This window comes from Leopardus geoffroyi, chromosome B4 (genome assembly GCF_018350155.1).
Source record: "Leopardus geoffroyi isolate Oge1 chromosome B4, O.geoffroyi_Oge1_pat1.0, whole genome shotgun sequence".
Lineage (NCBI taxonomy): Eukaryota > Metazoa > Chordata > Mammalia > Carnivora > Felidae > Leopardus > Leopardus geoffroyi.
The window spans coordinates 17,704,130-17,725,471 of record NC_059341.1 but is presented as its reverse complement, the minus strand read 5'-3'; the positions used below and the strand labels follow the sequence as shown (position 1 = coordinate 17,725,471).

General features: G+C 37.1%; 1 protein-coding gene across 1 annotated transcript in view; it reads right to left on the bottom strand.

The window, feature by feature from the left end:
- MALRD1 (MAM and LDL receptor class A domain containing 1) overlaps positions 1-21,342 on the bottom strand; it is a 772,911-nt gene that overhangs the window by 699,284 nt on the left and 52,285 nt on the right. Inside the window, 2 exon segments of the mRNA XM_045462674.1 lie at positions 6,458-6,604; positions 7,477-7,578. Of these exon segments, the coding sequence (XP_045318630.1) occupies positions 6,458-6,604; positions 7,477-7,578 (249 nt within the window).

Genomic DNA, 21,342 nt, shown 5'->3' with positions numbered 1-21,342 from the left:
AAATCAAGAATACCAGGTGAATTTTTAGCCTCAGGCATTTACAGCTGCAGCAAAGAGTAAAGAGTCTAATCTCTAGTTACATAAACATAAAAGGTCATTCATGCTAAATACCTATTGACCTTAATTACTTGTACATAGTACATCACGTCTGGCTTTCAGCAAAACATTACAAAGCATACTGAAAGGCAAAAAGAAAAAAAAAAGCCATAGTTTGAAGAGAAAGAGCAAATATCAGAACCAGACCCAGATATGGAATTGTCAGACTGGGACTTTAAAACAACTATAATCAATAAGTTAAGAGCTCTAATGGAAAAAAAGTAGAAAATATGAAAAATAAAAAGACTGACAAATGTAGTCAAAGAGCTGGAAATTCTTTTTTTTAATTTTTTTTTCAACGTTTTTATTTATTTTTGGGACAGAGAGAGACAGAGCGTGAACGGGGGAGGGGCAGAGAGAGAGGGAGACACAGAATCGGAAACAGGCTCCAGGCTCTGAGCCATCAGCCCAGAGCCCGACGCGGGGCTCGAACTCACGGACCGCGAGATCGTGACCTGGCTGAAGTCGGACGCTTAACCGACTGCGCCACCCAGGCGCCCCAAAGAGCTGGAAATTCTAAGAAAAAAATTTTAAATGCTAGAGACAAAATATCAAAACAAAAAACAAAAACCACTCCAACAGGAATGAAGATTGTCTTTAATGGGGTGACTAAGTAGACTGGTACAGCTGAAAATATGTCAACAGAAACTTCTAAAACTAAAAAGCCAATATATTTTTTAAGTGGAAAAAAAGGAATAGAATATTCAAGGACTGGGGAATGACTACAAAAGTGACATAGCATAATGGGAATACAAGAATGAGAAAGACAAAAAGGAACAAAAGCAGTATCTGAAGCAATATCGACTGACAATTTTCCCAAAATTAATATCAGATTTTAACCACAGTTCCAGGAAGCTCAGAAAATACAAAGCAAGATAAATACCCAAAGCCCTACATGTAAGCATGTCATATTCAAACTGCAAAGGATCAAAAACAAAGAAGAAACCTTAAAAAACAACAACAAAAAACCAACAAAAAAAAGGAGGGGTGCCTGGGTGGCTCAGTCTGATAAGTGTCCAACTTCAGTTTATGATCTTGTGGTTGGTGAATTGGAGCCCCACAGTGGACTCTGTGCTGATAGCTCAGAGCCTGAAACCTGCTTTGGGTTCTGTGTCTCCCACTCTCTCTGACCCACCTGTGTTCATGCTCTGTCTCTGCCTCTCAAAACTAACATTAAAAAAAAAAAAAGAAGAAGAAGAAGAAAAGAAAAAAAAAACCCAATCTGGAATTCTGCATCCAGCAAAACTGTTCTTCAAAAAATGAAGGAGAAATAAAAACTTCCTCAGACAAGTGAAAATTGAGAGAGTTTGTAGCCAATAGACCTGCTTTGTAAGTAATGTTAGAAGAGGAAGTTGGCAGCAGACTAGGAGAACCCTAGACTCATCTTATCCCATGAACACAACTAGGTAACTATCAAATCATCTTAAACAGCCCAGAAATTGAGGCGAAGACTGGCAGAACACACTCCACAGCTAAAGGGAGAGATGAGACCACATAGAATAAAGTATAAAGTGCAGAGACATAGTTTAGGGGAGAAAGAGACCACAGGTGCTGCAGAGGGGAAGGTCACAGAGAAGGGCAAGCAAGACAGGAGTGCACAGGGGAATGCATGAGAAGAAAGTTGCAAAGAATCATTACCTGGAAAAGAAAAGGAGCTGAATTCTGTGAGTTCTTGCAACCAGGAGGGCTTAAAGCCTGGAGTTTTAAAGGTCAGTGAGCTTAGCTGGAATAGAGCCCAGAGGGCACTGCACTGCTCCTGGAGAGAAGGCAGGCAAACAACCTGAGGGCAGACAGCACCAAAAACACCTGGGGAACACAGGGAGGAGACTATTCGTTCTTCTCAGAGTACATCCCTGGGAGGCAGTGTTCACAGAGATCCCTCTGTGAAGACAAAGGAGCTGGCCAGCACCATTTCCTCCCCTGCCCTCAACATAAACACAGAGCCACCTGCAGGAAGCAGTGCAGCTCCAACACTGGGTGCCTAACCAGCTTACACTGAGCCCCAGCCCCCTGTACTTTGGCAGACTGCCCTTCTCAGTGAAGCTTGTCTTGGTTCCAGCACGGCATCCCCTCCCCCAGAAGACCAGCACAAACCCCTACCCACACCACTTCTCCTGACCACGGAGTTCTGTGGGGCTTCAATTCTGGTGGAAGTGGTGTCAGGTTTCATTTCACAAGCAGACGAGAGCACACATAGTTTAAATTCACCACATTCAGGCCAGACACCCAACACTGCCCACACGCAGCAGGTGAGAAGAGCCTCTGCAGATGACTGACCTGAAGGACAGAGCAGCCAAAACACAAGAGCAGAGTTCATCCAGCACATACCAGAGACACACACTAAAGCACCATCCCTGGACACTGCATGACCTCTTCTCCATATAGCCATTATCATCAGGAGCAGAAGACATAATCGGCTTTTCTAACACGGAGAAGAAGGCAGAGATTCAGACAAAACACAAAGACAGAGGGATTGATCCCAAATGAAAGAACAAGCTAAGACCACACAAGAGATCTCAGTAACACATATGAGTAACATTTCTGATGGAACATTTAAAGCAGCAATTGTAAAGATACCCACTGGGCTTGGGAAAAAATAGAAGACATCAGGGAAACCCTTACCACAAAGATAAAAGTTAAAAAAGAATTAATCAGAGACAAAGGGCACAATAAATGAGATTGGAAACAGTCTTGATGCATTAAACAGCAGGCAGGAAGAAGCAGAGGAATGAATTAGTGACCTAGAAGACAAAACAAGGGAGAACAATGGAGTTGAACAACAGAGAGAGAAAAATTATGCAACATGAGGATAGATTTAGGGAATTCAGTGATCCCATCAAACATAATAACTTTCATATATAGGAGTCCTAGAAGAGGAGAGAGAAAAGGGGGCAGAAAACATATTTCAAGAAATAATAGCAGAAAAGTTCCCTAATCTGGAAATGGAAACAGACATCCAGATCCAGCAGGCACAGAGCACTCCCATTACAATCAACAAAAGCAGGCCAACACCAAGACATATAATTAGATTTGAAAAATATAGCAACAAAGGAAAAATCTTGAAAGTGGCAAGAGAAAAGAAGTCCTTTGCTTACAAGAGAAGACCTTTAAGGCTAGCTGGAGATTTCTCAGCAGAAAACTTGGAAAGCCAGAAGGGCATGATATATACAAAGTGCTGATGGGGAAAAAGCTGCAGCCAAGAATACTCTATCCAGGAAGACTATCATCCAAGAGGAGGAGAGATAAAGAGCTTCCCAGACCAACAAACACTAAAGGAGTTCATGACCACTACACCTGCCCTGCAGATATATTAAAGGAGAAATATTAAAGGAGACTCTTTGAGTACAAAGCAGAGACTAAGAGTGACAAAGACAAGAAAGGATCAGAGAGAATCTCCAGAAACAATGACAAAACAAGTAATAAAATGGCAATAAATACATACCTATCAAGAATCACTTTGAATGTAAATGGGCTAAGTGCGCCAATAAAAAGACACAGGGCATCAGAATGGATAAAAAAACAAAACCCATCTATATGCTGTCTACAAGAGACTCATTTTAGACCTAAAGACTCCTGCGGATTGAAAGTGAGGGGATGGAGAAAAATTTATCACACAAATGGAAATCAGAAAAAAAGGTAGAGCAGCAATATTTAAATTAGACAAAATAGACTTTAAAGCAAAAACTGTAACAAGAAATGAAGAAATGTACTAAATCATAATAAATGAGACAATACAACAAGACAAAACAATTTAAATATTTATGCCTCGAACATGATAGCACCCAACTATATAAAACAATTAATAACAAATTTAAGGAACTAATTGATAATAATACAATAATAGTAGGGGACTTAAATACCCCCACTTAGATCAATGGACAGATCACACCTATACAGAAAATAAACAAGGAAACAATGGCTTTGAATATAAGTAATGTTAAAAGAAATTCTTCAAAGAGAAGGGAAGAGATTAGTCATAAACTCGGATCTAAATAAAGAAAGGAACAGTACTAGGAAAGCAATAAATAAAGCAAATCAGTTACCTTCAAATTTTGGCAAAACCTTTTAATTTTAATATTCTGAATTGATCTAAAAGAGAACAGTTCAAAATAGCAATAGCCACAATGTATTTGATGATTATAGTTTGCATATAAGTGAAATGAGTGATAACAATGACACAAGGGACAGGAGGGAGAAATTAGGAATATTTCATGATTATAAGACATGTGCACTTTGTGAAGAAGTATGAAGTTATTTCTTTTTTTTAACGTTTATTTATTTTTGAGACAGAGAGAGACAGCGCATGAATGGGGGAGGGTCAGAGAGAGAGGGAGACACAGAATCTGAAACAGGCTCCAGGCTCTGAGCTGTCAGCACAAGGCCTACATGGGGCTTGAACTCACAAACCGCGAGATTATGACCTGAGCCGAAGTCGGACGCTTAACCGACTGAGCCACCCAAGTGCCCCAAGAAGTATGAAGTTATTTCAAAGTGGAGTTGGATTAGTTGTAAATATATTTCATAAACTCACAGCTAGCACTAAAAAAAGGGGGTAAAAATGGAAATATAATTGAGATACTAAAGAAGGAAACAAAAAAAGAAGCATATAAAATCCTCATTTAAAACTACAAAGTCCTAACAGGAATGGGAGACAAAAATAAGAACAAAGAATAAGGGCAACAAATAAAAAACACTAACACACAGGCCCCCAGGACATGTATTTAATAGGAACTCAAGAGGACAAGAACAGAGGGACTGAAAGAAACTTACCAGAAAAGAGTTAACATACCATGTCCACAAGTGATAACATATATGCATTTTGAGCACTGAAAATTTTAAATAAAATATATTCACATCTTTACTAATCATGATGACATTTCAGACAGTAGAGATAAACATTTTATTAAATCTTCATAAAATGGAAAAAAATTAGATGAGCTCAGACTTCGTGATGACTACAGTAGATATCAGTAGCTAAAGAAGAACCATCACTCTTTACTTAGAAATAAAATGAACAGATTTTCATTCAAAAATTGTATGACTAAATAGATTATTATTTAGGAGTGAGGCCATTAAAAACACTTGAAGCTTATAAATGCTTAGCAAGACCATCACCACAGATCTTTTCTGAATAAAAAAATAATTAATAAGTGAACCTATTCAAGAAGGAAAGGAATCAAGGGCATGAAATAAAAGAAACAATGGTGAATAAAGAAAATGATAAAGATAAAAGACCAAAAACCAAAGGCCTTAACAGACACCTCACAAAAGAAGACATACAAATGACAAATAAGCATCAGAGATGTGCCATATCATAAGGCATCAGGGAAATGCAAACTAAAACAAAGAGAAATCACTACACACCTATTTGAATGGCCAGAATCCAGGACACTGACGTCAACCAAACGCTGGAGAGGGTGTGAAGCAACAAGATCTCTCATTCATCGTTGATGGGAATGAAAAATGATACATTCTCTTTGGAAGACAGCTTAGGAGTCTCTTATAAAACTACACATATTCTTACTAAACGATCCAGCAGCCATGCTCCTTAGTATTTACTCAAAAGAGTTGGAAACCTATGTTGACACAAAAACCTTCACATGGATGTTTATAGCAGCTTTATTCATAATCGCCAAACACTTGGAAGCAACCAAAATGTCCTTCGGGAGGTGAATGAACTCTGGTACATCCAGACAATGGGATATAATTCACTATTAAAACAAAATAAGCCAACAAGCCACGAAAAGGACATAGAGGAAGCCTAAATGCACATTACTAAATGAAGGAAGTGAATCTTAAAAGGCTACCAACTGTATAACTCCAATTATATGACATTCTGGAAAAGGCAAAACTATGGAGAAAGTAAACTCAACATGGAAGTAGAAAAAATAGATATTACTTTCTGCTGTGGCAAAATTTTAAATTACTAAATTAAGAAAAGACTAACAATACCTCCTCAAAAAAAGAAAGAAAGAAAAAGCAGTGGAAAGAAAAATAAACAGACACCACAAATTTAATGTTAGATGAAAAGAAAGAAAATCATTGATAACACTAGTGAAAAGGAGAGCTAGTCAGCTTTATAAAAGCGTTTTAATACTTTACCTTTTTCTTCCCACAATATGTACTATCTCTTGATGATTAAATAATAAAACTTACAAAATTAAAAGTTAACCTAGTATAATTCTTTCTTTACACTGTCAATAATATGATTTTTTTACTTTCAATATCTATGCAAATATAGCTTCAATAAAATACACTCAGTATATACATCAAGATCCCTGGTGAAATATCTTCATACTACCCACAGTAAGTCAAAATTCTAAAATCATATATACAGAAGATTATTTTTTTTATTTCCTACCTTCATCATCACTACTTTGATCCCGCTGAGGTATAGATTCTAATGCAAGAACCTCTCTTGCTTTTGTGCGCATCCAGGAAATTCGCCCAGCAGATGTTTCTGATGCCCAGTCACACATGTCAGATTCAAATCCACAGACGTGACATACTACAGAAAGCCAAAAAAGATCTTGGTGAACCATCACAGTGTACTAGAGTAGCTGCTTAGCCATAGTTATGTATTATAATCAAAGCTAAACACGCACGCGCACACACACACGCACACAATTTCATACCTACAAATTTTGGTTCAATAAGCCTTAGAATATGCCAGCAAATGTGTTTTTCAAAAGTTTCTCCCTTGATCCAGATAGGCATCCTCCCAAATGGAAACCACTGCCATTCAAAAGTGAAAAGATGTTTCCATTTTTTCTTGTACACTGCTCCTACTACAACTTTTTAAATGGCACATATATAGGGGCGCCTGGGTGGCGCAGTCGGTTAAGCGTCCGACTTCAGCCAGGTCACGATCTCGCGGTCTGTGAGTTCGAGCCCTGCGTCGGGCTCTGGGCTGATGGCTCAGAGCCTGGAGCCTGTTTCCGATTCTGTGTCTCCCTCTCTCTCTGCCCCTCCCCCGTTCATGTTCTGTCTCTCTCTGTCCCAAAAATAAATAAACGTTGAAAAAAAAATTTTTAAATGGTACATATATAATCTGACCTTACCTACCTTATGAAATTAGTTTAAATCGCTTGTTATTCATAATCACATGGAAATTTTAAAGAAGAAACACTCTATATAATTGAAAGCTGGTCTTTAATGGAACTACTTTATAAAACATCACCTTAAAATTACATATTTAGTATCTTTCATGTTTTAAATAAACCATAGACTTCCAACAACACTCCAGCTAAAATTAGGACATAAATGTCAACAAAGGTTGGCAGGTGAGTATCCCTCGTAGTGGTCTGAATTCCTAGCAGCGGTCCAAGTCTCATGGATGGCTACATACCATCATGGTGGGCATCTCGATTTAACACTTACACCTCAATCCTTCATCTGTAGAATCAAAATTGCAGAGACGTGAATCTAGATGGCACAGTTCCTGCTCGGTATTCAGTGTTTCTTGACATGGTAAAATTTCATCTGTTAAATTTAAAGAGAGGCAAGAAGTGAGATGTAGGTACAACTGGAAAGACTCATGCATTTCGTAAAATGTTAGCATTTGTTCTAGAAAGCACTCTTCACCCAACTCCTCCCTGTAACAGCATCTCTCCCCAGGCAGCTCCATCACACAGAGAGTCAGAGAGAATAATACAACCATGCCAGTGCTTCTGGGATTTAATCGGATCTCTGTGGTGGCCGCCAAGCCCCCAAACCAAACTGCCCATGTCTCCATGGAAGTAACATGGCCTAATGTGGAAACAAGGAGCCTATTATTAGAAGGATAATTGTACCTGTGTCAACTATGACATATGCTGATATGCTGTCCTCTTTAACTGGAAGCTGATCTCCTGGAACTGCGGTCCCTGAAATCCTTTCCCTGCTTGGTGTCTGTTTTTCCCTCCACTGCCCGCCCAACACAGGGCTGGAAAGTGGACTGGGTATCCTCCCTGCTCCGTTGCCACTTCCAGACAATTCTCATTCTCATCTCCCCAGCCACCTCAGCTTTGAGTCTCCCGACATCAGATGACATCCCTCGTTGTGCCAGCTTGTGGCAGTCACCCACAGACACTGGTGCACCACCCCTCCACCTTGAGGATTTTGACTCTTGGCAGTCATCGTCATTTTAATAGCTACTTTCATCTTGTCTCTTAATCTCTTGCTTTTTTCGTATTGATGGTCATGAAGAAAGGTTGAGGAAAAATGACCTCTGCCACCACGCCTGTGAGTACCATCATTACAAGTGGTAACATTTCCTTTATCTTAATTACAAGTGGCCCACTCCTCAACCATCACCTCTCTCCACTCATTCCCTCTAGTATCAGCTCTAACAATTTTTGACAGCACGAGGTCCCACAAGCTACTGGTCCGACAGTTTTCCAATTCCTTCTGTCCTTTTTCATGTTCTCTTTTCCTCTCTCACAGATGTTAGAGCCACTCTCTCTGGCACTCCTGTGCTTCCTCATACTCTCAGGGCAAAAACTCTGGTAAGTACAACCCTGCAGGTACTGTATGTATCTGACAATTCGCTTCTTTTACATCATAATGTGTTAAAGAACAAGAATTCAGGGCATCTGGGTGGCTCAGTCAGTTAAGCATCTGACTTTAGCTCAGGTCACGATCCTGTGGTTTGTGAGTTTGAGCCCCACATCGGGCTCTCTGATGTCAGTTCAGAGCCCGCTTCAGACCCTCGGTCCCCCTCTCTCTCTGCCCCTCCCCATCTCATTCTCTTTCTCTCTCAAAATAAATAAACTTAAAAAGACTTTAAATAATGTATTTAAAAAATAAAGGACAAGAATTCAACCAAATGAATTTGAAGATCTGATTGGTTTCATTACCAATAAATTAAAGCAATAATCAGACAGCACCCCAAGTAGAAAGCAGAGGGGAGCTCTGAGGAGCCATACCAAATGGCAGGTTTTTATAGGAAGGAGTGTAGAGCAAGACACTTATTAGCAAAAGAAAACAAAAGATTGTTCCAGGCAAGGTCACATTCCCTTGAAGAAGGTCAAGGGATCTTACTAGGTGGATTACATCATCTTCCTTTGGAGGATGGAGAGGGCCCATGTCATAGAATACCTCACTAGTGCTGATCAGAAGGTTCCTGATTGACAGGTTAAGACTGACATTTCTGAAGAAGTTGAAACTGTAATTAGGTTAGACATTAAGCCCCAGTTTGGTGACTTAGCCTAGTTCAAGTGACACCATTTTAGGCCTGTGGTTTTCTTTTTAACAGATGAGAGTGCCTGATATTAAACTTTTGATGGCTGAGGGCGCCATTTCAAAGATATCCATCTGGAATAAACACATTGCTAGCCACACAACTAGATCAGGAACCTCTTGAACTCAATGAAGGCAGACCCCTGGATCCATGGTCTCTCTCCACAACCTTGCTGTGTTGCCCTTGGACACCCTGTACATCCTCCAGGACCTATGTGTAATGAAACTTGTTTTCTCGGAGTTCCCTGATGGTTGTTGCTGAGGTGTATCCTTCAATCCTAACAAGAACCACAAGGTCTGGGTCAGCCACAACACGGGCTCTGATCAAGGAAACATGTGTGGGGGCTCGTCACAAGCAGCGTGGGCCCAGATGACTGCCCCAGGCATTTCCAGCCCAAGACATGGCTATTGGTAGGCTGAGACCACCAGGGAACTGGTCACCCACTCCAGCCTGCATCTGTGGGGCTGAAGATGAGTGACGAAGAGCCCACCACCATGCTGATTAAAATGGTTTTATGTCTGAGACTACTCACTCCATCTCATCGTCCACCATGTTTCCCCTTCTTTTCTTTTCCTCCATTTCCTCTTTCCTTTTCCTCCTAGACAACTATTCAAAACTCTTTACTTCCTCCTTCAAATTCCAACTCCTTCCCTATCATCCTTCTCAGCTAATATTCTTGCTCCACATTTCATCGGGAAAATGAGAGGAAATAGCAGAAAACCTCACAAGTCCCACTACCTATCTCCCTGAACTGCTGCCTGAGTACCTTTCTTCTTGTAACTGTGGGTCAACCAGCCATGCTCTTCTCTGGGCCCCTCTTTGTTTCTACAAAAAATCATCTCCTCTTCCCTGTTTTAGGAATTATTCCAGTAATTCCCTCCCCTCTTTTACATCAACAGGTTTTCTTTTCCCTTCGATACACAAAGGGGCCAAAATTTCATCCATCTTAGGAAAGCCCTCTGACCCTCCAACTCCCTCCAACTAACTTCTCTAAGTTCTGCCTATTCACACTGACTCCAACACCAATTCTCCCCACATCCTTCCTTGAACCTGCTCTAGTGAGGTCTTTTTTTTTTTAAGTTTTTTTTTATTGAGGTAACATTCACATAACATAAAATTCACCATTTTAACCATTTTAATTATTTTAAAGTATACAGTTCAGGGGCTTTTATTCATAATAATTGTACAGATATCACCACTAATTCCAAAACATTATCACCCCATAACCCATAAACCCATTATATATAAAACCCATAAATTATATAAAAACCATAACCATTATATATCACTCCCTTTCTCTGCTCCTCCTTGGACTCTGGCAACCACTAATCTCCTTCCCATCTCTATAGATTTCCCTATTTTGGATATTTCACATAAATGGAATCATACAATATATGGTCTTCTGTGCTTGACTTTTTCACTTGGCATAATGTTTTCAAGGTTCCTTCATGTTGTAGCACATATCAGAACTTTTTTTTTCTTTTTCATAACCTTACCACTCCACTGAAAGTGCATATATCAAGAATGACCTCTGTATTGTTAAATCCAACATTTAATTTTTCTTCCTTATCATACCTGACATGGCAGTAATATTGAAACTAGTCAATCACTCAATCTTTCTTGAAACGTTTTCTTCACTAGGTTCTAGAACATAATTCTCTCCTGGTTTTCCTCTTAAATTACTGGCTGTTCATTCTCAGTCACCTTTGCTGGTTTTTCCTCATCTCCACATGACACAAACATGAGGGGGCTCTAGACCTCAGTCCTTGGATTCCCTTCTCTTCTCTACACCACAGTCTTGTTAATATCACCTCATCTCATGCCTTTAAAACATTTCCTTCTTATCAAATTATATTTTAGGCCTTGTTTCACTGGTCTCCAATATAGACATCCTGTTGCTGTCTTGGCCCTTTCACTTGAAGAGCTAACATGTATCTCAACAGAAATAGGTCTAAAATTAAACTTCTGATTCCTCCAAAGCTTCTCCTCCCACTTTCCTCCCCATCTCAGTTCGTGATAATTTCATCCAACCTATTTCAGGAGGAAATCTGGATCCATGACCCATCTCTCGCTCTCACCCATCACGCGATTCATCAGCAAAGCTTTGCTTTCTCTATAGAACACATCCAGAATCTCATTACATCCTAATGCCTCTGCTACTACTACCAATTCTGACTCAAGGAATATCACTCTTTCTGGATTACAGTAATAACTTTGTATTTTGCTCCCTTGTTGCTGCCCTTGTCTCCCTCTGACCTTTAAATATATGAGTCAGATCACATCTCCTCGGCTCAACATCGTTACATGGGTTTCTGTCCTTCATGAAATAAATACAGAAGTCCTCACCATGATCTTCCTCATACAGACAAAGCTGACTCTTGCCTTGAGACCTTTGTATTTATAGTTCCTTCCAAAATATGCATGGCTTTCTCCCTCAACTCCTTGGGGTTTTTTTGTTGTTGTTGTTTAGAAACATCTTTTCCATGTGACCATGCCTGACTAAAACTTCACTTTACCTTCATCTATGGCACTTCTTATGTTGGCTGTCTGCTCTATTGTTCCCGACAGCACATATCACCACTTGACATAGTTTTTTTTATTTGATTATCTTTCTCCCTTTGACTAAAATGTAAGTTCCATGAACACAGGGATTGGTGTTTGTTTTTCGTTGCTGTCTCCCCATTGTCTGAAATAACTCTTGGCACAACGTAAGTGTCCAATATATAGTTGTTTAAGGAATGAATAAATATAATTCAACAAAATACTTGACAATATCATAGATCCTATGTAAAGTGCTTACATTTTTATTTGGAATACAATTGAAGCAACTGGTTATGAAACAATTTATGAATAACACCCATAAGCTGATTTCTTATAATAGGAGCTTACAAATAATGAATATGCAAAGCCTTTGAATGTAAGATCCTGTGAAAATAAAACTGCATATGCAATTAAGGGAGTGTAGGTAATAAATGAAGCTAAGATTGCACAATAACAATTAGCATGAAACAATTAAAACTGTAATTTTTCTTGATTCACATAATAGCTGCAGATCTTCTGCTTCCTGGAGCTAAATAATTAAGTATTGGCCATAGTTCAAATAAATGTCGTATATTATCTCTAATTTTTCACTATTTATACAAGAAAAAAATTCACAAAAGTACTATAAACAAAAATAGCAAAATAGTCAAGTATCAATTGCATGATATTAACAACATAGCTTGTGTCAATTGGTATTAAATATCTTTCACCAATGTCAACCATTTTTACTACCTTCATTCCCCAAACTGGAATTTGTAACCGTAAAAACAGTAGATGGGGGTATAAGTTGACAGTTAATCTTCTGGACACTTCTTTTTCTTTTAGTGCATTCAATCTCAGAGCTCAATACTATTTCAAGAAGTCAGTTATCTATATTTACATTCATACGCATTTTTCCTACATCCCCACCCTCTTTCTATCTCATTCTTACATTGCACCACAGTCTAGCAGCAGAAAATTACTTTGAGGATTTTAAAATCCTCCATCCATGATACATGATCATCAGGATGAAGCTCTGCCAACGTTTCAAGGTCTCTATACCAATGAAGCCACATTTCCTTCAAACCTTATCTTGTACAAGCAGGTTGTATAAAACTGGCCAGACTCTCTCTCAGATGGTAGAGAATGAAGTGCAAGTCTCAAGGCCATTGCAGTAAAAGTTATAACTGACATCCACTTTTGACTCCAGGGACTTAGGACAATTTCTTTGTCAATGTTCTTAAATTAATAATGAATTTCAAGGGACAGTTATTAGATCTTAAAAGGTAACTAGAAATTAATAGGACAAAAAAGGTAACTAGGTCCTTAGTTATTTAGCTGCATAATATGTATGCATCATTCAGGTGCTCATTAAAGGATGATTTGTATATTTGGGGCCTTCATAAATGAGACTAACGCAGTGTCCTGGCAAACCAATCTAAAAATCTTCAGAGAATATTCACAATATTCTGATTATGAACCATAGCATGCAATTTTTGTAAAAAATGATAATAAGCAATTTATTCAAGAATCAGTGTCATTCAAGAGTCAGTGACTAAACACATACGTATTCACAGTCACGAAGCTCGACTTTTTTTCACACGTGCTACTTTGGTAAAGTCTAAAAAGATTCTCCTTTCAATGAATGTGCAGCGAATTTTCTTGGAAAAGGGCAGTATTTAGCATGATACTGTTTGAAGGCGTGGGCATAATCTAAAAGATTTCCCTAATATCAGAAAAAGAATTTAGTTGAATTTTCCAACTCACAAAGAGTTCTGAAACCATAAAGATGCATATACCTATACTGTAAGCACTTATATAAAGTTTACATGTTTACGATAAAGAGAAATATGTAGAACAAAACTAGAAAGTTGTGCTTTTTCCTTAACGGTAATACTACCAACGGCTCTGTGTAGCAGCTTCCTCACCACGAGAATCTTTTCAGCTTTAAAAAGGACTATTTCTTCTTTAAATTTATTTAACTTAACATACAGTAAAGTCCATACTTTGGGTTATTCAGTTCTATGAGTTTTGACAAACATAGACCCATGATCTTTCAATTAATCAATACTCCATTTATTCAGGACATCAGGTATTCTTGATGTCTTTGATCATTATTTTGTAGGCTTCAGAATACAAATCCAGCACATATTTTGTTAGATTTCTATATAAAAATTTACTTTGATGGTATTACAAATGGCGTCATTTTTCTAATGTCAGTTTTCAGGTGTTCATTGCCATTAAATAGAAATACAACTGATTTTATACTGACTTTGTATACTTCTACTGTGATAAAAATAAAATAATTTTAAAATAATTTTTATTTATTTAAAAATAAATTCTGTGATATTTTATCCATAGACAATCACGTTATCTGCAAATACGGCAAGATTTATTTCTTTTGTTGCAACTGTATGTGTATACCTTTACTTACATGTCTTGCCTTATTGCATTGGCTGGGATTTCCAGTAGGTCTTGACTACAAGTGGTAAGAGTGGACATCACTGCCTACTTCTCAGTTTTCGAGGTGAAACACTCATTCAGTATGGGTATGATGTTAACTGTTTGATCTTTGTATATGCTCTTTATTAGGTTAAAGATGTTAATAGTTTGCTGAGGTTGTTAATCATGGCTGTTTGTTGAATTTTGTCAAGTGCTTTTTCTGCATCTACTGAAATCATCACATGCTTTTCTTCTTTTGTCTGATTACATGGTAAATGACATTGATTGCTTTCTAAACATTGGACCAGTTTAGATGATTGTAATGTAATCTCCTGGATGACTGTAATGTAATCTCTTTCTAATGTATTACTGGATTCCTTTTGCTAATATTGTGATAAAGATTTTTTTTTTGTGAAAGAAATGTTGGTCTGCAGCTTTCTTTTCTTATAATATTTTTGTTTAGTTTCGGTGTTAGGGCAAAGTTGCCCTTATAGAATAAGGTAACAAGTATTATCTTCCCTTATATTTTCTGAAATAGAATGTATAAAACTGGTGTTATTTTTTCCCCTAAATATTTAATACAATTTTCCAGTGAAACCATGTGGTCCAGGAGTTTTCTTTAATGGAAGATTTAAAGTACGTGTCCTATTTTGTTAATAAACATAAAACTATTCAAATTATCACTTTCTTCTTGAATGGCTTTTGATTATTTGTGACTTTCAAGGAATTTGTTCATTTCACGTATATTGTTAGATCTATGTACAGAGTTTTTGTAGTATTTCCTAATTACTATTATCCTCTAATATCTGTAGAGTCTTTAATGTTAGCTCTATTTCATTCCAAATTAGGTAATATGTGTCTTTCCTCTTTTTGTCTTGGTCAATCCAGCTAGAACTTTATCATTTTTTATTTACCTCTTCAAAGAACCAGCTTTTGGCTTCAATAATTTTCTCTACTATTTTCTCATTTTAAATTCCATTATTTATTGTCTCTATATGTATTATTTTCCCACTGTTTGATTTAGCTTTTATATGTTCTTCTTTTTTCTACTTTCATTAGATGAATAGTTAAATTTACAGGCTTGAGACCTTTTCTTTCCTAACAAAAAAATTTATATCTATTAATTTTTTCCTCAGCACTGCTTTAGCTATCTTACACAAATTTTAGTAAGTTATATTTTCATTTTCTTTCAGTTCAAAATATTTGGTTCTTTCAAAGTATGTTTTATTTAAATTTGTGACATTTAATTTCCAAATGATTGTGGATGTCCCAGATTTGTAGTTTAATTTCATTTTGCTCAGAGGATATATTTTATACCATTTCAATTGTTTTAACATTCTTAAGGTTTGTTCTGTGGCCCCAGTAGTACTGCTAAGCCATATTGGAGCCTGGAAAATTCAGTAATACTAATACTATCTTCATTTAACATTTTTATATTTTGTTTATCATTGATTTTTTCATTAATTGTGAGCTTTTAATGTGTGGTATTAAAATATTACTTATCTTAATTAGCGCTTGTCTTACCCTGCTTGGGCTGCTGTAACAAAGTACCTACATTGGATGGCTTAAGGAGCAAAAATTTACATTCTCACAGTTCTGGAGGCAGGAAGTACAAGATGAGGTTGCCAGCATGTCTGACTTCTCGTAAGGGTCTTCTTTCTGGCTTTCACTTGGCTACCTTCTCACTGTGACCCTCACATGACAGAAGGACAGGGAGAGAAGAAGAGAGAGGATGACAGAAAGACAGGGGTGGCGGGGAGGGAGAGAGAAAGCGAGAGCGAGGTCTCCTCTTCTTATAAGGCCACAGTTCTATTCGATTAGAACCCCACCTGTATGATCTAATTTAATCTTAACTACCTAAGACACTATCACTGATAGAGTCACATTGGGGTCTAGCGTGTCAACATATGAAATTTGGAGGGGGGCACAATTTGGTCCATAACAAATTTTTAGTGTCCCCTTAAATTCTGCATCTGGGGGAGGATCTCCCATGCCTCCTTGAGTCTTGCCACTGGGCCCAGGCTATAGTCTTAGTTTACTAGTGAACGTTCAGCACGCACTGAAAAGAAGAAGTATTCGGCTATAGTTTTAAATTACTTGTTTAAAATGTCAATTATATCAAGTAGGTAGATAATTTTCTGCCTTTCCATAGATTGCCTTTTCATTTTGTTTCCTGTTTGTCTCTTTTGCTGTGCAGAAGCTGTTTAGTTTGATGTCTAGTCCCACTTGCTGATTTTTTTCTTTTGTTGCTTGTGAGTTTGGTGTCACATCCAAACAAGAAAAAAAGTTGCCTAGGTTAATGTCCTAGAAATTTTCTCCTATGCTTTTTTCTAAGAGGTTTATGGTTTCAGGTCTTATGTATAAATCTTTAATCAATTTAGGGTTAATTTTCATTAGTGGTATAAGGGTTCAATTATCCCAGCACCATTTATTGAAGAGACTATCCTTTCTCCATTAAGTATTCTTGACTCACTACCAAATGTTAGTTGATCGATATGCAGTGTTTTATTTCTGGGTTTTCTATTCTGTTTCATTGGTCTGTGTGTCATTTTTTATGCCAGTACCAAACTGTTTTAATTAGTATAGTTTTGTAGTATAATTTAAAATCAGGAAGTATAATGCTTTGCTGTTCTTTCTTAGAATTGCCTTGGCTATTTGGGCTCTTTTGTGGTTCCACAGAAATTTTAGAGTTTTTTCCCCCACAGGTTTTGCAAATTCTTGCTGACTTTTTTCTATACTTTTTCTGTTGATTCCTGAAAGATGTGTATGCAAGTCTCCTTGTATAATTGTAGGTTTGTCTATTTTTCCTTTTAGTTCTAACAGTTTTACTTCATGTGTTTTGGAGTACTGCTTTTAGGCGCATACATATTTAGGACTGTTCTGTTTTCTTAATGAATTTACCCTTTTATCATTATATAATGTTCCTCTCTATGCCTATTAATTACCCTTGTTCTGAAGCACATTTTGACATTAATAGACATTCGCCCTCCTTTTAATGACATTGCTTAATGTATCTCTTTTAATATCTTTAGGTTTTTTTAGTTGCTCATTTATTCTTTTTTTAAAAGTGTAGTTGAAACACAATGTTACATTAGTTTCAAGTGTATGACACACAGATTCAGCAACTCTCTACATTATGCTCACAAGTATAGCTACCATCTGTCACCATACAACACTATTAAAATACAATTGACTATATTCCCTGTTGTACTTTTTAACTTCATGATTTATTCATTCCGTAATGGAAGCCTGTACCTGCCACTCCTCTTCACCCATTTTATCCATCCTTCTATCCTCTGACACCCATCAATTTGTTCTCTGTATTTATGGATATTTTCTGTTTTTTTTATTCATTTGTTTTATTTTGCTTAGATTCTACATATAAGTGAAATCATATGGTATTTTCCTTTCTTAGTCTGACTTATTCACTTAGCATAATACCTTCTAGTTCCATCCATGTTGTCACAAATAGCAAGATCCCATCCTTTGTTGTACCATCCTTTGTTATAGCTGCATAATATTCATATATATATATCAATATATATATGATCAATATATATATCAATATATATCTGATCAATATATATATGATCGATATATAATCATCTTTATAAATGTTATACCATCCTTTATTATAGCTGCATAATATTCATATATATACATATAAAATCATATTTATCCATTTATTGATGGACACAGGTTGCCTCCATATCTTGGCTAATGTAAATAATGCTGCAATAAACATAGGGGTGCATAGATCTTTTCAAATTAGTGGTTTTTTTACATTGGGTAAATACCCAGTAGTGAAATTACTGGATTGTATGGTACTTCTTTTTAATATTTTGAGGAATTTCCATACTGTTTTCCACAGTGGCTGCACCAATTTATGTTTCTACCAACAGCGCATGAGAGTTCTTTTTTCTCCACATCTTCATCAATACTTGTTATTTCTTGTCATTTTGGATTTTAGCCATTCTGACAGGTGTAAATGATATTTCACTACAGTTTTGATTTCCACTTCCTGGATGATTAGTGACGAGCATTTTTCATGTGTCTGTTCGCCATTTGTATGTCTTCTTTGGAAAAATGACTATTCAGGTCCTCTGCCCATTTATTAATTGGATCATTTGTCTTTTTGACTGTTGAGTTGTATAAGCTCTTTACATATTTTGATATTAACCCTTTATTGAATATATTATTTGCAAATATCTTTTTCTATTCATTAGGTTGCCTTTGTATTTTGTTGATGGTCTCCGTCACTGAGCAAAATCTTTTTATTTTTGTGTAGCCCAAATAATTTATTTTTGTTTTTGTTTCCCTTATCTAAGAAGACGTAACTAGGAAAACACTGCAAAGGCCAATGTCAAAGACATTACTACCTATGTTTACTTCTAAGAATTTAATGGCTTCATGTCTCTTATTTAAGTCTTTACTCCATTTTGAGTTCATTTTTGTATTACGGTGTAAGAAAGTGATCCAGTTTCGTTGTTTTGCATGTAGCTGTCCAGTTTTCCCAGCACCATTTATTGAAGAGGCTATCTTCTCCCCATTGCATATTCTTCCTTCCTTTGACATAGATTCATTAACTATATTTGAATCCCTTAACTTTTAATCTATATCATTATTTTTTAAATGAGCTTTTGTAGTCAAAATGTAGTTATTTCTTTTTTTTTTTTTCAAAATTTTTTTTTAACAGTTATTCATTTTTGAGACAGAGCATGAACGGGGGAAGGTCAGAGAGAGAGGGAGACACAGAATCCGAAACAGGCTCCAGGCTCTGAGCTGTCAGCACAGAGCCCGACACGGGGCTCGAACTCACAGACTGCGAGATCATGACCTGAGCCGAAGTCGGACGTCCAACTGACTGAGCCACCCAGGCGCCCCAAAATGTAGTTATTTCTTATCTTTTATCTAACCTGACAACCTCTGACTTCTAAAAAGAATATAAATGCCACTTATATTTAATGTAATTATTTTATCATCATAACTAATTTATTATTATTTAAATTATTAAATAGTAATTTATTATCATATAACATTAATATAATAATAATTAAAATTATTTTTCTCAGTTTGTCTCTTCTCCACTTATTACCCATTATACTCTTTGCCACCACCCTGCTATCATTTCTGCTTCACCATCTGTTTTTATTTGTCTTCTAATGGATTATTTCAATATTTTAATATTTTTATGCTCAATTTTAATGTATCTATTGTCCTTTATATATGCCTGTTTAGCATTCACTACAGGCACAATAATATGCACACCTCAGTTTAACACTGTACATAGAGTTTGTTAACATTTTAAATAAAATGTAGGTGTCTTAAACCTATGGATTTCTACACTCCCAACTTTATGATATACTTGTCACATATCTTACATCTACATGCTTTGAACCCACCAAAAGGGTGTTCAAATATCTGCTTTCAAGAGTCCCGTGTACATTAAAAATCTTTACAGAAGAAGAACATTCCATTATATTTACTCTGATATTTATAACTTCGGCTTTTTTGTTTTTTGTTTTCAATAGGCTCTACACCCAGCATGGAGCCCAACACTGGGCTCAAATTCATGACCCTGAGATCAAGATTCAGAAACTTAACTGACTGAGTCACCCAGGTGCCCCTCGGTTGTTTTCTTTCTTTCTTTCTTTCTTTCTTTCTTTCTTTCTTTCTTTCTTTCTTTCTTTATTTCTTCCTACTGATACATTTACCTCTGATATTTTCTTTGTTCAGTCTGTGAACTAACTTGCGTTAGCATTTTTTAAAATAAATTTGGTGATGAAGTCTATTACTTTCTCTTGATCTGAGAATGTCTTTATTTTTTTTTTCAATTCCTGAAGGATATTTTCAATGGATATAGAATTCAGAGTTACTTAGTTTCAGCATTTAAAATTTTTTTTTTCAACCTTTATTTATTTTTGGGACAGAGAGAGACAGAGCATGAACGGGGGAGGGGCAGAGAGAGAGGGAGACACAGAATCGGAAACAGGCTCCAGGCTCTGAGCCATCAGCCCAGAGCCCGACGCGGGGCTCGAACTCACGGACCGCGAGATCGTGACCTGGCTGAAGTCGGACGCTCAACCGACTGCGCCACCCAGGCGCCCCACTTAGTTTCAGCATTTAAAAAATGCATCCCTATATTCTGGCTTCCATAGTGATGGAAAAACTATAGGCTTACAGAAAACGTACAGACTACCATCTCTCCAAAGAAGAAACTGCAGTGGCTACAGATGAGAAAGAACTCATATGTCATAGAATTAGTTCAGGAAAGCCTCTATATTAGTTTGCTAGGGCTGCCATCACAAAGCACCACAGATCTGGTGGCTTAAACAATATAAATTTACTTTCTCATGATTTGGGAAGCTAGAAGTCCAAGATCAAGGTGTCAGCAAGATTGGTTGCTTCTGAGGGCTGCTCCCTTGGGTTTGCAGATGACCATCTTCTCCCTGGGCTTTCCCACGGTCTTCCCTCTGTGTTTGTTTGAATCTCCCCTTCTTAGAAGGACACCAGTCATTTTAGATTAGTACCCACCCATGTAACCCCATTTTAACTTAATTTACCTCTTTAAAGACCCCATCTACAAATACATTTGCATTCTGAGGTACTGGGGGTTAGGACTTCAATATATGAATTTTGGACGGTGGACATAATTCGGCTCATAACAGTTACTGAACAAACAGTAACAATAAAAACAATAATAACAGCAAGAATATGTTCCTGAATGGCATGTGTTATTTATCTTTGTTCACTTTTAACAGTTTTTCTGTACTGTTGATTCTCAGAAGTTTGATTATGATGTGTGTGGGCATGGTTTTTATTTCAATTTTCCTGGTTGGGGTTTGTTGAGAAATCCTTGGAATTGTGATGGCCATGAAAACCAGCAGCCCAGGAGCTTCATTTTGGCTTTATTTGACCTGATTCTGAGCTCATTCATCAAAAAGAGCCTTTTCCCAAAGGCAATTAGTTGATACCAGAGCTACCTGGAGACAGCCGTTGCAAACTGGGGCAAACAAAGAGCTGACCAAAACAACTTAAAGGAAAAAGTCATAGAAGGAGACGTC